This window comes from Dryobates pubescens, chromosome 14, assembly GCF_014839835.1.
Source record: "Dryobates pubescens isolate bDryPub1 chromosome 14, bDryPub1.pri, whole genome shotgun sequence".
Classification (NCBI taxonomy): domain Eukaryota; kingdom Metazoa; phylum Chordata; class Aves; order Piciformes; family Picidae; genus Dryobates; species Dryobates pubescens.
Window position 1 is genome coordinate 23,695,789 of NC_071625.1, and position 15,754 is coordinate 23,711,542.

Consider the following 15,754-nt stretch of genomic DNA (forward strand, 5'->3'; position numbering starts at 1 on the left):
GGTCTGTAGTTTTCTGGGTCCTCCTTCATGTCCTTTTTGAAGATCCCATATTCACAGCCACAGAATCCACTTCAGTTGTTTCGATCCATATGAATTCCTGTGTGTGAATTGAAAACTTCATATGATGACCATTGAAGTAAACATACATGGATGTATCCCACAGGCCTGCTTCTAGAGGTTACTGAAATGGCTCAGTATCTTCACCTCAGCCTACGCAATCCCCTTCAAATATAACTATGACTTTATTCCAACTGATGTCAGTTGCATTAAGTTTCTTAAGCTCTGTATTTCTTGCACTTAGACTCTGTTAGGCGTTTCTATCACATGGCAATTAAGCAATCGTAGTCTGATTATTTCCATGGAAAGTTAAATAACTAATCCAATGTTGTAATATTAGCTAATTATGCAATAGAGTCATAGAATCATAGAATTGTTTTGGTTGGAAAGGACTTTGAAGTCTAACTATTATCCAACTCCACCAAGACTGGTGTTAAACTGTGTCCCTCAGCACCACATCTCTGCCTCTTTCAAACACCTCCAGGGATGAGGATTTGGCCAGCTCCACCTGGGCAGCCTGTGCCAGTGCTTGAGAACTCTTTCAGGAAAGAAATTTCTTCTAATATCCAACCTAAACTTCCCTTGGTGAAACTTGTGGCCACTTTCTCTTGTCCTATCACTTATTACTGCGGAGAAGAGACCAATGTCCACTTCTGTCTGTCTTTCCATATAAAAAGAATCAAAATTGGATTTTCTTTGCATAATATTTAACATACAGATGGTGTAACTGTTTCCTTTCCACTGTATTCCTGTAGCTGCTGAGATCTGCCTCCTCATGAAGCTGAAAGACCAGATTATAACTCTGCATCTTTGCCTTAAACTGCAGGAAACACCTTTATTAAACTTCTGTGTTTTCTCCCTGGAACTGCCCAGGTTTGGTCCTGTGCAGCCTGTTTAGTTTGGACACATGAAAGTCCTGCTCTGCAGGCACCCAAGGGTGGCTGAATTAACAGGTGCTCTCTGTACCCCAGCCTCCATAAACCTTTCTTCTACCCTTCATTTGTGTTGTCCTATTACCGAATCACAGAATCACGCAGGTTGGAAGAGACGTCCAAGATCATCAAGTCCAACCAGTCATCCAACCCTAACAAATAGAATAGAATAGAATAGAATAGAATAGAATAGAATAGAATAGAATAGAATAGAATAGAATAAACCAGGTTGGAAGAGACCTTTGAGATCATTGAGTCCAACCTATCATCCAACACTATCTAATCAACTAAACCCTGGCACCAAATGCCTCATCCAGCCTCTTCTTAAACACCTCCAGGGACGGTGACCCCACCACCTCCCTGGGCAGCCCATTCCAATGGCTGATCTATTTGACCACCTCTTTGTGTGTAAAGTCCCCAACAAATCATGAGTCATTGGCAATTTTTCCTGAAACCATTAGATGAGTTTAGCTTTCCAAGTGTTATTATGACAAACTATGGAGTTTGTCAGCACCATTTGTATTGCCAAAAGGACTTCTGCATGCTGTGATGTGTGCAGTGCCTTCTCAATCCTGAGCCAGTGGTGGATTGAGACCCAACTCTGAAGTTCCAACTGCTTGTTGGTGGAAGAACAGCTGCTAAGAATTTTGTCAGGCTGTGAACCTGCTATGGCTAACTCATATAAAATAAGATAAAATGACCCCAAATTTAAGTTCTTTACAATGAGAGTGGTGAAATACTGCAACAGGTTGTCCATAAAGGTGGTGGAGGCCCCATCCCTGAAGACATTCAAGGTCAGACTTGATGGAGCCCTAAGCAACCTGATCTAATTGGAGATGGCCCTGCTCACTGCAGGGGGAGTTGGACGAGATGACCTCCAAGGGTCCTGTCCAACCTGATACATTCTGTGATGCTGTGAAAATCACACTGCAAACTCTGCAGTGGTGTTAAGGACAGCTTTAGATTTGTACATGGGAAGTGTGGATGGTCATTCATATTTTCCACTGGAACAAAAGCTGAAAAATGAACAAAAGAAGCAAAGCTGGGGGTGTGGGAAGGAAAATGTTTCTCAGATTCTGAGTTAACTGCTCAGAAAAGCTGAGGGACTACAGTGTGTAAATGTCTGAGTCCTGTTTAAAGAGGCTCAAACTTTAAAACAATGACTGTGAACTGTTCTGCTTCTGCTGCAAACGCACTGCTGTTCCTCTTCACTTAAAACAGCTTCCAGAGTTGATGTCTGCTCCAGAGGAACAGCTGCAAGACTTCTGCTTCTGATGAATTAGAAGAGAGGAATGAAGACAGTCACTGTATAGGTGGTCCAAGGCAAATTATTACTAAGCTGGAGAAGCTCCATATTGTGTTTGCCAGCAGCTTTTTCACTCCAGGTACATTTAGGCCCAATTTACCTATGCAAAAATGTTATCCCTCACTGCCACCTAGTGTTAACGGTGCAGATTGTCAGGAATTCAAATTGCTTTTCTAGATTTAAGAATTAAAAAATAAATCTACATTTCCCAAGTTTTGCCTTATCCCAAGAAGCTGGACAAAGGGAGCTGCAAGAGCTCAGGAAATCCAAACAGCTTATCTAGAGGAAAAGATCTGAGTTCAGAGGCCATGCTGCAATGTCAGTGACCACAGATATCTTGAATTTTACTTTCTGGATCCTGACTCTGCTTACTCTGCTTCCCAGGTTTCACTGTGTCACACCAGGCCTGGCTCTGAAACCACAGAAGCCACAGTTGCTCTTCCTTCAACTGGCAGAGTAGATGCAGTGAGATTTGCAGCACACACTCTCCAGCTCCTTGTTGCCAAAAGAAAACTGGAGACACACTCACCCTCCATGCAATGCATTTCTTCCCACCTGGGTATGTACAGACCAGGTCTCCACAGCACAGTGAGAATATCATCCAGAGGTAGAGTTTAGGATGGGGCTTCTCTGAGACAACCAGAAGTATATCTGTGGATGTCATGTTATGGGCAAGATCCCAATGTCTGCCTGTCTCAGAGCCCCTGGGCTATTACTGGATCTATTTGCCTCTTTCCCAGTGCCTCAGTAAGGATTGCTGGTGATAAATGCACTGACTGGAAGTGATGGAGTTTGAGTTCACTAATCCTAGTAATGCCTGACACAGCTGGAGATGCAAATCTTTGCCCCAGCTCTAATGCATGATAGTAACAGCAGTTCAGCTGTGTACAGAATGCACAATTCTTACCAAGAAGTCATCCCTGGTTTAGGTGGCTGAAGAGGAGCACAGCCCCCTGACAGTTTTTGTCTACATTAAACGCAGTCTTTGCCCCACAGAAGGGTTCCCCATGTGTTTTTATTATACCCTAACTCTGGCTGGTTTTAGGTGACATTTAGCATGAGTTGGGTGGAAAGTTGAGTAGCACAGTCACCTCCATTTAGTAGTCCATCTGGCTCTTTATCATATGAGAGATGTAGACTTTAATATTAAAATTGCAGTTAATTAGGCAAAGGTCTTCACTCAAGCTGTGCAGTCTTCCAAATCTGTTTGGCAGCTGCATGTGCCGTGGTTTTAGCCTTGCTTTCACAAGACTCCCTCCTCCGGCCACTTGGCAGCCCAGTTTCATGGATCTGCATTCCCAGAGAGAACAGAAACACCTCTTGGTTGTCAGCATACCAACCTTGCTTCCATAGTGCACTAAATCAACCTGTACTCCTGTCCCACAGTAAGCTAGGCAGTTACCCCTCAGTGCATCCTGTCACACAGTGGTGCCCATGTTCATGCCCCCTAGTTGCTGTTTGAAGGCAGTGGCCACATGCTTATTTCCTGTCCCCAACTAAAGTTTTAACTGAATGATTCTGAATTACTGTAGATTCTGGGAGGCAAACCCAGAACAGAACAGACCTGAACCTCAGTTTCAACACCAAACATCTTCAGTTACAGCTGGCACAGATTTGAAGCTCTCAGTGAGTCTTGCAAGTGAAGAGAAACAAACTCAAAATGCTTCTTGAGCCTCTGCAGCTGCCACCTACCACTTCATAGTAAGCAACTGATCACCTTATTAAGTGCAGTAGAAGAGGCAGTGTTAGTAGGAGGTGACAACCTCCTTCCTTCTCTAATGACCTCCTTCTTTCTCTAAATTACCAGGCAAGGATTTAAAGTCTCAAAGCTGGGAGAAAGCAGGTGGGTGAGAAAGCAGGTGGGTGAGAAAGCAGGTGGGTGAGAAAGCAGGTGGGTGAGAAAGCATCTTCCCTGCTGAACAGCACATCCTCCCTGGCAGTTCTTAGACACAAGCCTCACTAGTTCTCAACACACTTCATGTGTTCTATGGAGACTGGACAAGTACTTTCCCCTGTGAATTACCTTCTGTTGGCCACCTGTGAAATGAACAGGGTTCATAATTGCTCTTTCTGTGAAGAAGTGACTGATGTTAAGCTCTGAAAGAAAACCTCTGGATTCCAGGGTAGACCACAGAGCACTACCACAGCCCAGAGTCATCATTAGTTTACTAGCACTGGTTTTGAAACCAAGGTGTTCAGGTACTTAAACACAATTAAATTCATGTTTATTTCCACATTTGATACATCACTCTATATTACATAATGCACTGAATATCCAGAAAACAAATAATAAAACCAAAGTGCAGATGAAAGCAGCAAGGTCAGTTGTAGGCTATCAGAATCACATTAGCAGTATACAGACAGCAGACTAACATTGAACATGGCAGTCAGTTGTTGCTGGATGCATGGTAGTACAAATGATCCCTCTGAGAGCTGCATAGAGTTAGCTACAAAAAAAACCCCAAACAAACAAACAAAGCCAGGCCCTTCCTTACATTACAATTTCATGATCATTTTATTTCTTCCCTTTAAGGCCTGATCCTGCAGTCCTTACTCAGCAAAACTTCCAACACAATCTGTCAGGTTAGTTTCTCACTTTTTTTCTCTTTAAGTTACATAAGCCCCACTTGCCTTCTCAAAACAGCTGAATACTAAATGATTAGAGTTTGAATTTCTATAACTCCAGAGACTCTAAACCTGTTTGCAACAGAAAAGAATGCCATTAAGTACAGAGCTAAGAGTATGAGGGCCAAATCCAGGAGCAGATCTCGGCAGAACCTCAAGAGAGCAAGGTTGGCATCTGTCGAGTTAGGCACTTTCCTGATCAGGCAGCCACTTTTAGGATCGCAGTTTTAGATCCTTGAATACTGATTTGAGCACTTTCATCCTGTTTTTCAGATCTGGCCATTTTCTATACTTGAGTACACAGTGTATCACATGAACATCATGCACAGACAGTAAGAGAAGTGACCCTCAGATAAACCAAAACGCTACCACAGCACACCGCAGCCATGTCTAGAAGAAGCTATTGTTCTTTTCTGTGCCTGGGTTAGGAACATTTGTTTTAACAGCTTTTAACACTGTATCCCATTTACTATTTTTGTGCTCCAGCTGCCTTTTCCTAAACTTGTGCTGAAATAGATCATTGCTGTCTTCATCCTCGGCCTCTGACACTATCTCCATCTTTTGGATAATCAGTTTAATGAGGTCATGTTGCTTTTCCAATAGGGTTGATATATCTTTGAGCCTGAAAGAAAAAAACAACAAAAACAACCAACAAAAGAAAGAAAAAAATATGCATACAGCAGTCTGTCATTTAATTTCAAATGACGTTTTGGTCATTAAAATTACAGATGCAAAAGCCTGACAGTCCTCAACTTGATCCTTCTGCTAATAAAGAATATTCTCTAGAACACATTCAGCTTTTCAAGCTGTGGTACTTCTCCACATTTCAGGACTCACAGAATCATACAATTTTGGTTGGAAAGGGCCTCTAAGAACATTGAGTCCAACTCTGCCAAGGGTGGTGCTAAACCATGTGCCACAGCACCACATCTCTGCCTCTCTGAAACACCTCCAGGGATGGGTATTCTCCATGGAGAGCCTGTAGCAGTGTTGGAGAACCCTTTCAGTGAAGAAGTTTCTTCTTATATCCAACCTAAACCTCCCCTGGCACAACTTCAGGCCATTTCCTCTCATCTTGTTACTAGAGAGAAGAGACCAACCCCACCTCGCTCCAGTTTCCTTTCAGGGAGCTGTAGAGAGCAATGAGGTCTCCCCTCAGCCTCCTCTTCTCCAGACTAAACAACCTCAGGTCCGTCAGCTGCTCCTCACCAGACCTATTCTCCAGACCCTTCACCAGATTTGCTGTCCTTCTCTGGACCCGCTCCAGCACGTCAGTATTTCTCTTAAGAAGAAACAGGATTAAAACCAGTTCCTGGTTCTTGGGACAAGTAACTCACTGTATACTTAATGTAAGAGCAACTTCTGAACAGTTCTCTCAGAAGTTTTTCCTATTGACTGAAGTAGTCTAGCAAGAAAAAAGGGCCAGATTTGCAAAAGCTAATCAGTATCCACAAATGTTTAGTGAACTTCACAACTACTTTAACAGCGTGGAAGTGATACTGATGAGGCACTTACTGGGGTTTTTTAAAGTGCTATCTGAAATGGAGTTGGTACAAATCAAGAGTTAACAGCACTCTGCTCAGTGATGTCTAAAGATAGCAAAAGGGGCAAGCTGGAGCAGAGGAGGTTCCTTGGGGACATAAGGAGGGTGTGAGGGTGACAAAACACTGGAGCAGGCTGCCCTGAGAGGTTGTGGAGTCTCCTTTTCTGGAGACATTCAAAACCTGCCTGGATGTGTTCCTGTGTGACCTGCCCTAGGTGATCCTGTGCTGGCAGCAGGGGGTGGGACTGGATGATCTCTAGAGGCTCCTTCCAACCCCTAAGGTTCTGTGATTCTGTATGAAAGATGTTAAATTCCATGTTTTGTCTACATATGGAAGGTATAGTCTCATCCCTTCGACTCCTGCCAAGCCCTTCATGCAGAACAATACTTAAACAGAATCTGAGAAGGGAGACAAAAAACTTAGTTGACAAAACTTAGTTTGTTGTTCAGGAAACAGATGATTTGTTCAAAGGAGAACCAGGACACCAATACATTTTTTGGGGGAAACAGTCTGAAGCACCTTTACCAGCAGACCAGTGGAAAGTCAGCTGGATTGCGTACTTCTGCAAAGTGATTGGAATGACATCAGTTGGGAATTAAAAACAATCCTTGAAAATCTTCATACACAAAGCTCTGATTCTGAAATGAAAAGGCATTTCCCCCAATACTTCAGTGTAATGAGCAAACAAGTCCATTCCTTTTCTCTGCCACGGGATAAAAATATTTCTCTACCACCCAAGTATTTTGAAGGTAAATACATTACAGAATACATTAAGTTCCCAGAGTGAGGGAACTTGCTTAAGAACAGTAGATACCTTGAATTTTACTTTTTAGGTACAGCATGGAGCTTTAGAACACTTCTAAAACCAGGAGTATATTTGTAACTAGGAATACCTGTATTTCTGCTTCAGAACTTCCAGTTCTAGCGTTGTGTCAGTGCCCTGTGCATCTGTGGTGGAGTCCTCACACCCAAAGCAGTACTGGAACACACTCTGAACAAAACATGGAACCAAAATGGAATCAGATTTTAAGAGACTGGCAACAGAAGTCCCAAATCTGTGAGTGGGCGCATTCTCCACACAGTGTTGAAGCTGAAAATAGTTTCTGTTACAAGGTTGTATTTTCAGACTCAGAGAATTGTTTCGGTTGGAAAAGGCCTCCACGATCAAACGTCAGCCTAAGGTCACCGTGGCCATTAAACCGTATCTCAAAATGCCATGGCCAGAGGTTTCTCGAACACCTCCAGGGATGCTGACTCCACCACCTCCCTGGGCAGCCTGTTCCAATGCCTGCCCACTCTTGCAGCAAAAAAATTTTTCCTAGTATCTGGTCTGAACCTGAAACTGGCACAATTTCAGGCCATTTCCTCTCATTCTATCACCTGACACTAGGGAGAAGAGACTAACCCCCCCTTGTCACTCCAGCCTTTCTTCAGGAAGTTGCAGAGAGCAATGAGGTCTCCCCTCAGCCTCCTCTCTTCCAGACTAAACAAATCCAGTTCCCCCAGCCACTCCTCACAGACCTGTTTTCCAGACCCTTTGCCAGCTTTGTTACCCTTCTCTGGACGCACTCCAGCACCAATTCATACATTAAATAACTTGGCTTGCAAAATTTGTTTCATCAGGAAATTCAGTCTACCAACAACAGCTTGAAATGAAAAGCAAACAAATAAAAGAAGAAATAGAAAATACACTAAGAAGTCAAACACTGGTTATATCTGAATAAGTTAGGCTGTACTCATACTGATTTATCATCTTTCCTGAAGATGGTCAGGGTAATGATTGAGCCTTATCAATGTGACGTTCCCAGTGGTCTTGGAAGTGCAAAACAAGTCAGTCACATTTTAATAAGAATTCTTTAGTCTAAGAGTCACTCTCTTACCATAAATCCACAGTATCTTGGCCTGTTGGGATACACAGTGATTGATTCCTGGTCCACCCGACTTAAAAACCAAAATGGTAGCTTCTTCTCTAAATTGGTGTGAAGATTAACCTAAACACAGTTTTGCATTTAGAACAGGAAATGCTCTGTTAAGGACACATTATAATGTGAACATAACCAAATAACCATCATGTCATTATATGCAAATCACTGTTGCTAGATGTCAAACCTCAGAGGGTATCTATGCTGTAAGCAATGGTGTAATGTTTGAACAGTCCATCCCAGACACTTTAGTGACATCTAGTCATAGCAGTATTGAGTATCTCAGCAGGATTAATTACTCCACATAGAGATGTACTCTTATAACTAAAATGACTCCAAAAGAGAGCTAGCTCTTGTCTAATGGATTGAATAGCTCCTTAGGATACTATGGGTTGCAGTATAGAATCACAGGGTAGAAATGTTCAAAAGAGAGGATACCTATGATAGCTATGGGGTTTAGGACCAAATAATGATGAGTCATCTTTCTGTCCTCAACTGTGTGATATCCTTTTACTAGATTATGAAGAGTCAGTATAGAATCATAGAATCAACAAGGTTGGAAAAGACCTCAAAGATCACCAGGTCCAAACTTATAGATTAGGATGTGAGTGGAGTCTCTGTGAGAAATGTTTTCCTTTGGGCAGAAAAAGATATCTCATATGAGTGTCTTCAGGGATACCACCTTGCCAGCTGTTTTCAAACTGCTGCAGAAATCCAGAGCATATGCACCTACAATAACCTATTGCAGCCAACCACAATCCTGACCAACACACAGAAGGTTACTGTCTGAAGTTGCAACACATCTTTACTGAGTGTTCTGTTGGCAAACACCCAAACAGGTGAAAAGCACTAACTGCTCCAAGAACTGTCCTTGAATCTCTGCTCTAGTCATTTGTACCTCTAGCAAAAGAAACATCTCTTGGGAGGAAATGTTCCTTCAAGTAAGCTTCTACTAAGCATGTACAACACACAATTTAAAGTTATATGACTACCAGAAAATATTTCTGAGCTATTCTTGTTCTTGGGTATTGTTTGTGCACACCTCTCTTTATGCTCAGCCACTAGGTAGGCTCTGAAACTTACTAGAAAAAGCAGAGCCATCAGGAAACATGGGCAAAGCCACCCCCTGCAGCAGTTTTATGAAGGGCCAGTTCTTCTCACAACACAGACTTTGAGCAGAATATCAAGGAAGCACATGGACAGGCAGTTCCTAAGAACCTATCAGTAAGAAGTAATTTTCATTCTTGGTTTAACAGATGCGTTTTTCCACCTGTGAAAGTCAAGCTTCATATACAGCTCACAACACAAAAACACCTTAGGTAAGCTGTGCGCCCAGCCTCTGCCCACTGCAGCAGGGAGTGGGGAGGAGTGAGAGAGCAGCTGCATGGTACTTAGTCACTGCCTGCAGTTAAACCATAGGCAATTTGCAAAGGCTACTTCGAACATATCTCAGGTGGTTATAGTTTCCTAAACTCCTCTGATTTCAACAGAAATTCTGTTAGAATAGAATAGAATAGAATAGAATAGAATAGAATAGAATAGAACAGAACAAACCAGGTTGGAAAAGACCTTTGAGATCATCGAGTCCAACCTATCATCCAACACCATCTAATCAACTAAACCATGGCACCAATCACTCCATCAAGTCTCTTCCTAAACACCTCCAGTGATGGTGAATCCACCACCTCCCTGGGCAGCACATTCCAATGGCAAATCATTCTTTCTATGAAGAACTTCTTTCTAACATCCAGCCTAAACCTCCCCTGGTGCAGCTTGAGACTGTGTCCTCTTGTTCTGGTATCTTAATACATTTTAAGGTAGCCAAAATCATTTAGAAATGTGATGTTCACTTCCTAAGGTATATCTGATACTGTATTTAGTATGTCCTCAGCACACAGACCAGCAGAAACCTTCACTGAATTTGATGTCCTTTTGGTTTCTGTGTACCTTAGCCTTTTCACTGCATCAATTCTCTCCTTAAAAGGCAGCTCTCCAATTTGAAACAGTGCCCCCACTCATTCTGAGATTCTCTTGCTAGAACAACTCACTGAACTGACTATTCAAAAGTACCTTAAAAGTGCATTTAATACATTTTCTTCACAATGACTCATGTGAGTGGAAATGGGATTCAAAATAGGATGCCCATGCTCACCAATTTGCTTTACAGAGGTGCTAAGATGTTGGTCTGGGATATTGATGAATCAGGTGATCACATAAATAGTGCACTAGCAATGCTATCCACTTCCAGGGGCTGATGCTTCTCTGGTTCGCCACTTACCTGCATCGCAATTCTTTTGAGCGCAGCGTATTTCTGTACTTCAGCTATGTCCCCAACAGCCAAACCAATCTAAGAACACCCAAGAAAGATTTAATTCGCTCATTTTCTGTGATTTCAGTTGTATTTCTTATTCACATTTACATCCAGAATGACTCTAAAATTAGTTCTGCTTTGTTTCACTGGAGCTGGGAAGCACATCCCTTCTGTGCATATTAAGTAAATCCATATCAAAACAATGAAGTTTCCTTAACATCAATAATCTGTCTACCAGTAGGGCACTAATGAGCTGCTTTAAGGGATCTGTCAAGAATAACATCCCTGCTTTTGGATTCTTTATCACTTCTATATTAAAAACTTGTTGACCCCTTGATTGCATAGGTACATGGCAGCAACTTAAACTTTATTGCTCAGTTCATGTAACATTTCAATGGAACAGGACTAAAGATGTATTACATATTTTCCCCCTTTCTCATCAATATCAGGTTTTCTCGTCCTTTTTGTTCAGGTCAGACTCATTAGTCAGTTTTAACACTACTGTTGTCTGCAGTTTTGTGTTCAATAAAGATAGAATCAGATAATAGCTTTGGCTGGAAATGACCTTTAAGATCATCAAGTCCAAGCCTTCTCTAACTCTGGCAAGACTGGTGCTAACCCATGTCCCTCAGCACCACATCTCTGCCTCTGAAACATCTCCAGGGTGGAAATTCAACTACCATCCTGGGGAGTCAATTTCAGTGTTTGCGAACCCTTTCAGTAAAGAAGTTTCTCCTAATGTCCAATCTAAACCTCCCCTTGTGGAAGAAAAAATAGAGGCCATTTCCTCTCATCCTATTACTTGTTACTAGGGGGAGGAGACCAATCTTGCTCCAATTCAGAGAGTTGTAGAGACCCAGAAGGTCTTCCCTCAGCCACTTCTTCTCCAGACTAAACAACCTCAGCTCTCTCCACTGCCCTTCACCAGCCCTGTTCTCCAGACCCTTCACCAGCCTTCTTGCCCTTCTCTGGCCCTGCTGCAGCCCCTCAATGTCCTTATGGCAGTGAAGGGCCCAGAAGTGAACTCAGAACTCAAGGTATGGCCTCACCAGTGCTGAGTACAGGGGGACAATCACTATTGCTGAAGCACTCCAGGATGCCATTGGCCTTCTTAGCCACTTGAGCACACCTCTGGCTCATCCTCAGAGCTGGGGTTTGGCTCTATTATTTTTTTTTAAGACAGCATTGTTATCACTAGGTTATGACACAGCAAGGAGTTGAACAACTAAGTCTATGTCTACTCTAGAAGGCAGGCATTTATCAGAATACTTCTTAAAATCATTGCTTCCCAATTTTCTTCAAGACCTCACAACAGTACACTGTAGCTTCAAACCAAATTCCATCAGAGTTAGCACCTAAGGATAGACAAGAAAACCTTGCAAGAGTCACGTGTGAGAAAATACTCAGAACAGTAAACTGGAGGGAAAAGGAATCCATGGAAATGTCACTTTTGAATGCGTTACTGAAAGCAGCGAATGAATGAACGTCAGGAAATGGCAGAGAAATTCTAGATGGGAAAACTGTGCATAAACCTGTGCTTAACTAGTTCTGTGTGTTGATAAGTAGTTTACTTACTAGCAAGTTCATAAGAAGGATTGGGATAAGCAGGGTAAATACGATGAGAACTGTGTAACTCAGGAATGGATATGGCAATTCATTGCTGAGCAATGGGTCGAGGAATGCGTCGTGGTAATTTATGTCTCCCAGCATCATGGCAAATGTCTTCATCACAGAAAGCAGAGGAGTGCTGTATGTTTGCTGAACAAAGAAATAACAACATCAAGGGAAAAAACCCAAACCAAACCAACCCAAAATTTGTAAATAACTTCCTGAGATTCTTTAGTTAAACATAATTATTTATAATGATAACAAAACCAAGTGTGGCATTTAACCCACCTGTGAACCCAAAAGGACAAAGAAACTAAGTCCAAAAGCCAGGATCAGGAAAAAAAACACAACAGCAATCCGAATCAAAGTCCTCAAAATTTCCCAGAACATCACAACGTAGATGCCATAGTTTTCAAATCTAGACAACAAGAGAAAGCAATAGGCAAAATTAAACACTGAAGTTAGAGTCCCTTAGAGTTGTTTATGCAAGGCCCTAAGTAATCTTGATTGTCATGTGTTGTATGAGACATTTTGCCGGAGACATGGTGGGATGGCACAAACTTGCAGTTCCACATGCAGAAGAATGCAGGTGGCCATATTCACAGAAAGCTTAAACTACATAATTACAGAATAGTCCAACCCCCCTGCCAGAGCAGGATCAACCCAGGGCAGGTCACACAGGAACACATCCAGGTGGGTTTGGAATGACTCCAGAGAAGGAGACTCCACAACCTCTCTGGGCAGCCTGCTCCAGGGCTCTGCCACCCTCACAGGGAAAAAGTTTCCATGGAACCACCTTTGCTTCAGCTTGCCCCCCTTGCCATCCCTGAGCAGAGACTGTTTCTGTCCTCCCCACACTGCTCTGTGCATGTTTATCAATAGGAATGAGGGGATAATCTTTTGTTTTAATGCACCAGAGCAGCACTACTTCAAGACACCAGTTTTTATGGACAGCTTCTACTCTCTCCATAGCCACAGACAATGATTCTAACAATAACATTAGGAAATTATCTGATTTTTGCCAATTTTCAATGCAAATTAGCAATTGGAACAGAGCACAACTGCCACCATGACCCATCTAGCAGCCTGATCTTTAAAGTTTGCTTTATATGGCACTGCAAAATATGGAAAAGAAGAAAACAAAAAGAAACACTTTGCTCAGGAAGAGAAGCAGAGTAACTTCAAGACACCTGTGTTTCCAGCAATGGTCTCTGTTATCTGGCAAGCCTCTCCAATTCTTGGCTTACACAAAAACTGGGTCTCAGAACATGAGTTGCCATAAAGCAGATTAAGTAACTTTTTTATCCAAACCTGAATGTGGGAATTTATATCCCCTATCAGATTCAGGAACCAGATTTACTGTTCGTTCTACAACAGCAGCAACTGAGAAAATCCCTCCACAGGACTTTCCACCTGAAATATTGATTGAAAAGATCAAGCTGGAACAGAAGCAAACCTAATTCTCTCCTATTTATTAGGAATTTGTCAGGCAAAACTCCATTTGAAGACAAAGGAGCTACAGGTTGCTTGAGAGGACATGCCCCAAATGAGTTAGAAAAATGACCTGTAGAATTCTATTGCTGCACAAAAAGTCACAGGCCTGGGAAACATTTAATCTATCAGGAGAAAGAAGGTTGGGCAATCATGAACTCACTTTTTAGTGTTTAGGTTCAGCCCCCCACTTTGCTCACAGCACACTGCAGAGGAGAGGGGACACAGGCATTCATCAGTCATCTAAAGGTCAGAGACACGTAGGATAAGGTTTGCCAGCACAAGCAGTACCACAAAGATACTCTCTCTTTTAACTCTGTTTATAAACCTTGTTCTTAACATCCCAGCTACAGTAAATGATCCTGAAATTAATCAGCAACTGCTGTGTTTGTCTGCCTGCCAGACCACATGGAGGTAATTAGCGCATGTACACAGCAAGAATGAGAAGAGCCAAAGGCAGTACGATTGCATGCTCTCATCCTCCTTTTCTGCACAGCTCCACATCACCACAGTTTTGCTGTCAACCACACCTCATCTTTGTGCAAGGCAGTCCTGCTTAGGCACACAGTTGTTTTATTCATTAGTCCTAAGCACTACATCCAGACTATTTTTCTTCCAGCCAGCTCTCCTGTGGTCCATGATTCTTTGACATTGTTGTACCAATGACAGCATCACAGAATCACACAGAATCACCAAATCACTAAGCTTGGAAGAGACCTTTGAGATCACCCAGCCCAACCTGTCACCACAGACCTCATGACTATACCATGGCACCAAGTGCCACGTCCAATCCCCTCTTGAACACCTCCAGGGACAGTGACTCCACCACCTCCCTGGGCAGCACATTCTAATGGCTAACAGCTCTCTCAGTGAAGAACTTCCTCCTCACCTCGAGTCTAAACTTCCCCTGGTGCAGCTTGTCTGTGTCCTCTTATTCTGGTGCTGGTTGCCTGGAAGAAGAGACCGACCCCCTCCTGGCTACAGCCTCCCTTCAGGGAGTTGTAGACAGCAATAAGGTCTCCTCTGAGCCTCCTCTTACCTAGGCTAAACAATCTCAGCTCCCTCAGCCTCTCCTCATAGGGCTTGTGCATCAAGATCATTAGTAGCAATAAACAGACCTATTGTCAACTAAAGAAATTATTCCATCCATTATAATTCCCCATTATGATTCCTTACAGGATGCTATGGTGTCAAAAAGTGAGGTGTACCATTTAATCTGCAAAAGGATAAAAGAATTTACCTTTTCCCAGGTATTACTTGTAAAAAACCAACTTCCTTTTGCCTCTTGTAATGCATATCCTTCTTTTTTTGCACGTTTGTTAGTTTTTTAAAGTGAAAATCTCCACAGTATAATGAAACACACTTTTAAAAAGACATATGCAGTGGCTTTGCTTTGGTAGTGTTAAAATACATCTTGTTCTTTCTTTAGGTGCCATAACATATCCGGTGATCCTCTACATCAAATCCACCTTAGAGTCCATTGGCTTAAAAAATTCCTATGGTCTTAATCTGGAAACTTGTACAGCTTGGAAAAAAATAAAACAACTAAAAAATAAAGCTATCACACTTGATCAGTCATGTAAAATACCTGAACATATTGTAAGCATTGTATTGTAAAGCATTGGAGCTAACTGTTACCGTTGGAGGTAAAGCAAGAAGTTCATCCAGGACAAGTACACAGCAATTGCTCCACATTCCCACTGTAAATGAGCTGGTGTATTAATAAACAAAGAAGACACAAAAATTATGCTTGTAGTATAAATTGTCCAGTCCAGAAGATTGGAGTAATCCAACAAATACTTCAATTTCTAGGATTTAAGAGAGAGAGATACATATTTACAAGTCATGCATCATTAAAGGGCTGGATTCAATACATCATTTAAATCCTCTTCTTGCTTTTAATCTTGTATGAATTGGTATTTCCCTCTGAATTAGGGAAAACCCAGTTTTATTTCAGT

General features: G+C 42.2%; 1 protein-coding gene across 1 annotated transcript in view; it reads right to left on the reverse strand.

Annotated features, from left to right (window-relative positions):
- Positions 1–5,310: 5,310 nt before the first annotated feature.
- TRPA1 (transient receptor potential cation channel subfamily A member 1) overlaps positions 5,311–15,754 on the reverse strand; it is a 41,157-nt gene continuing 30,713 nt past the window's right edge. Inside the window, exons 21-27 of the mRNA XM_054167395.1 lie at positions 15,435–15,604; positions 12,594–12,723; positions 12,273–12,455; positions 10,665–10,733; positions 8,345–8,455; positions 7,358–7,455; positions 5,311–5,542 (exon numbers count right to left, since the gene is read on the reverse strand). Coding sequence (XP_054023370.1) covers positions 5,311–5,542; positions 7,358–7,455; positions 8,345–8,455; positions 10,665–10,733; positions 12,273–12,455; positions 12,594–12,723; positions 15,435–15,604 — 993 coding nt within the window. The remainder of the gene's footprint in view (positions 5,543–7,357; positions 7,456–8,344; positions 8,456–10,664; positions 10,734–12,272; positions 12,456–12,593; positions 12,724–15,434; positions 15,605–15,754) is intronic.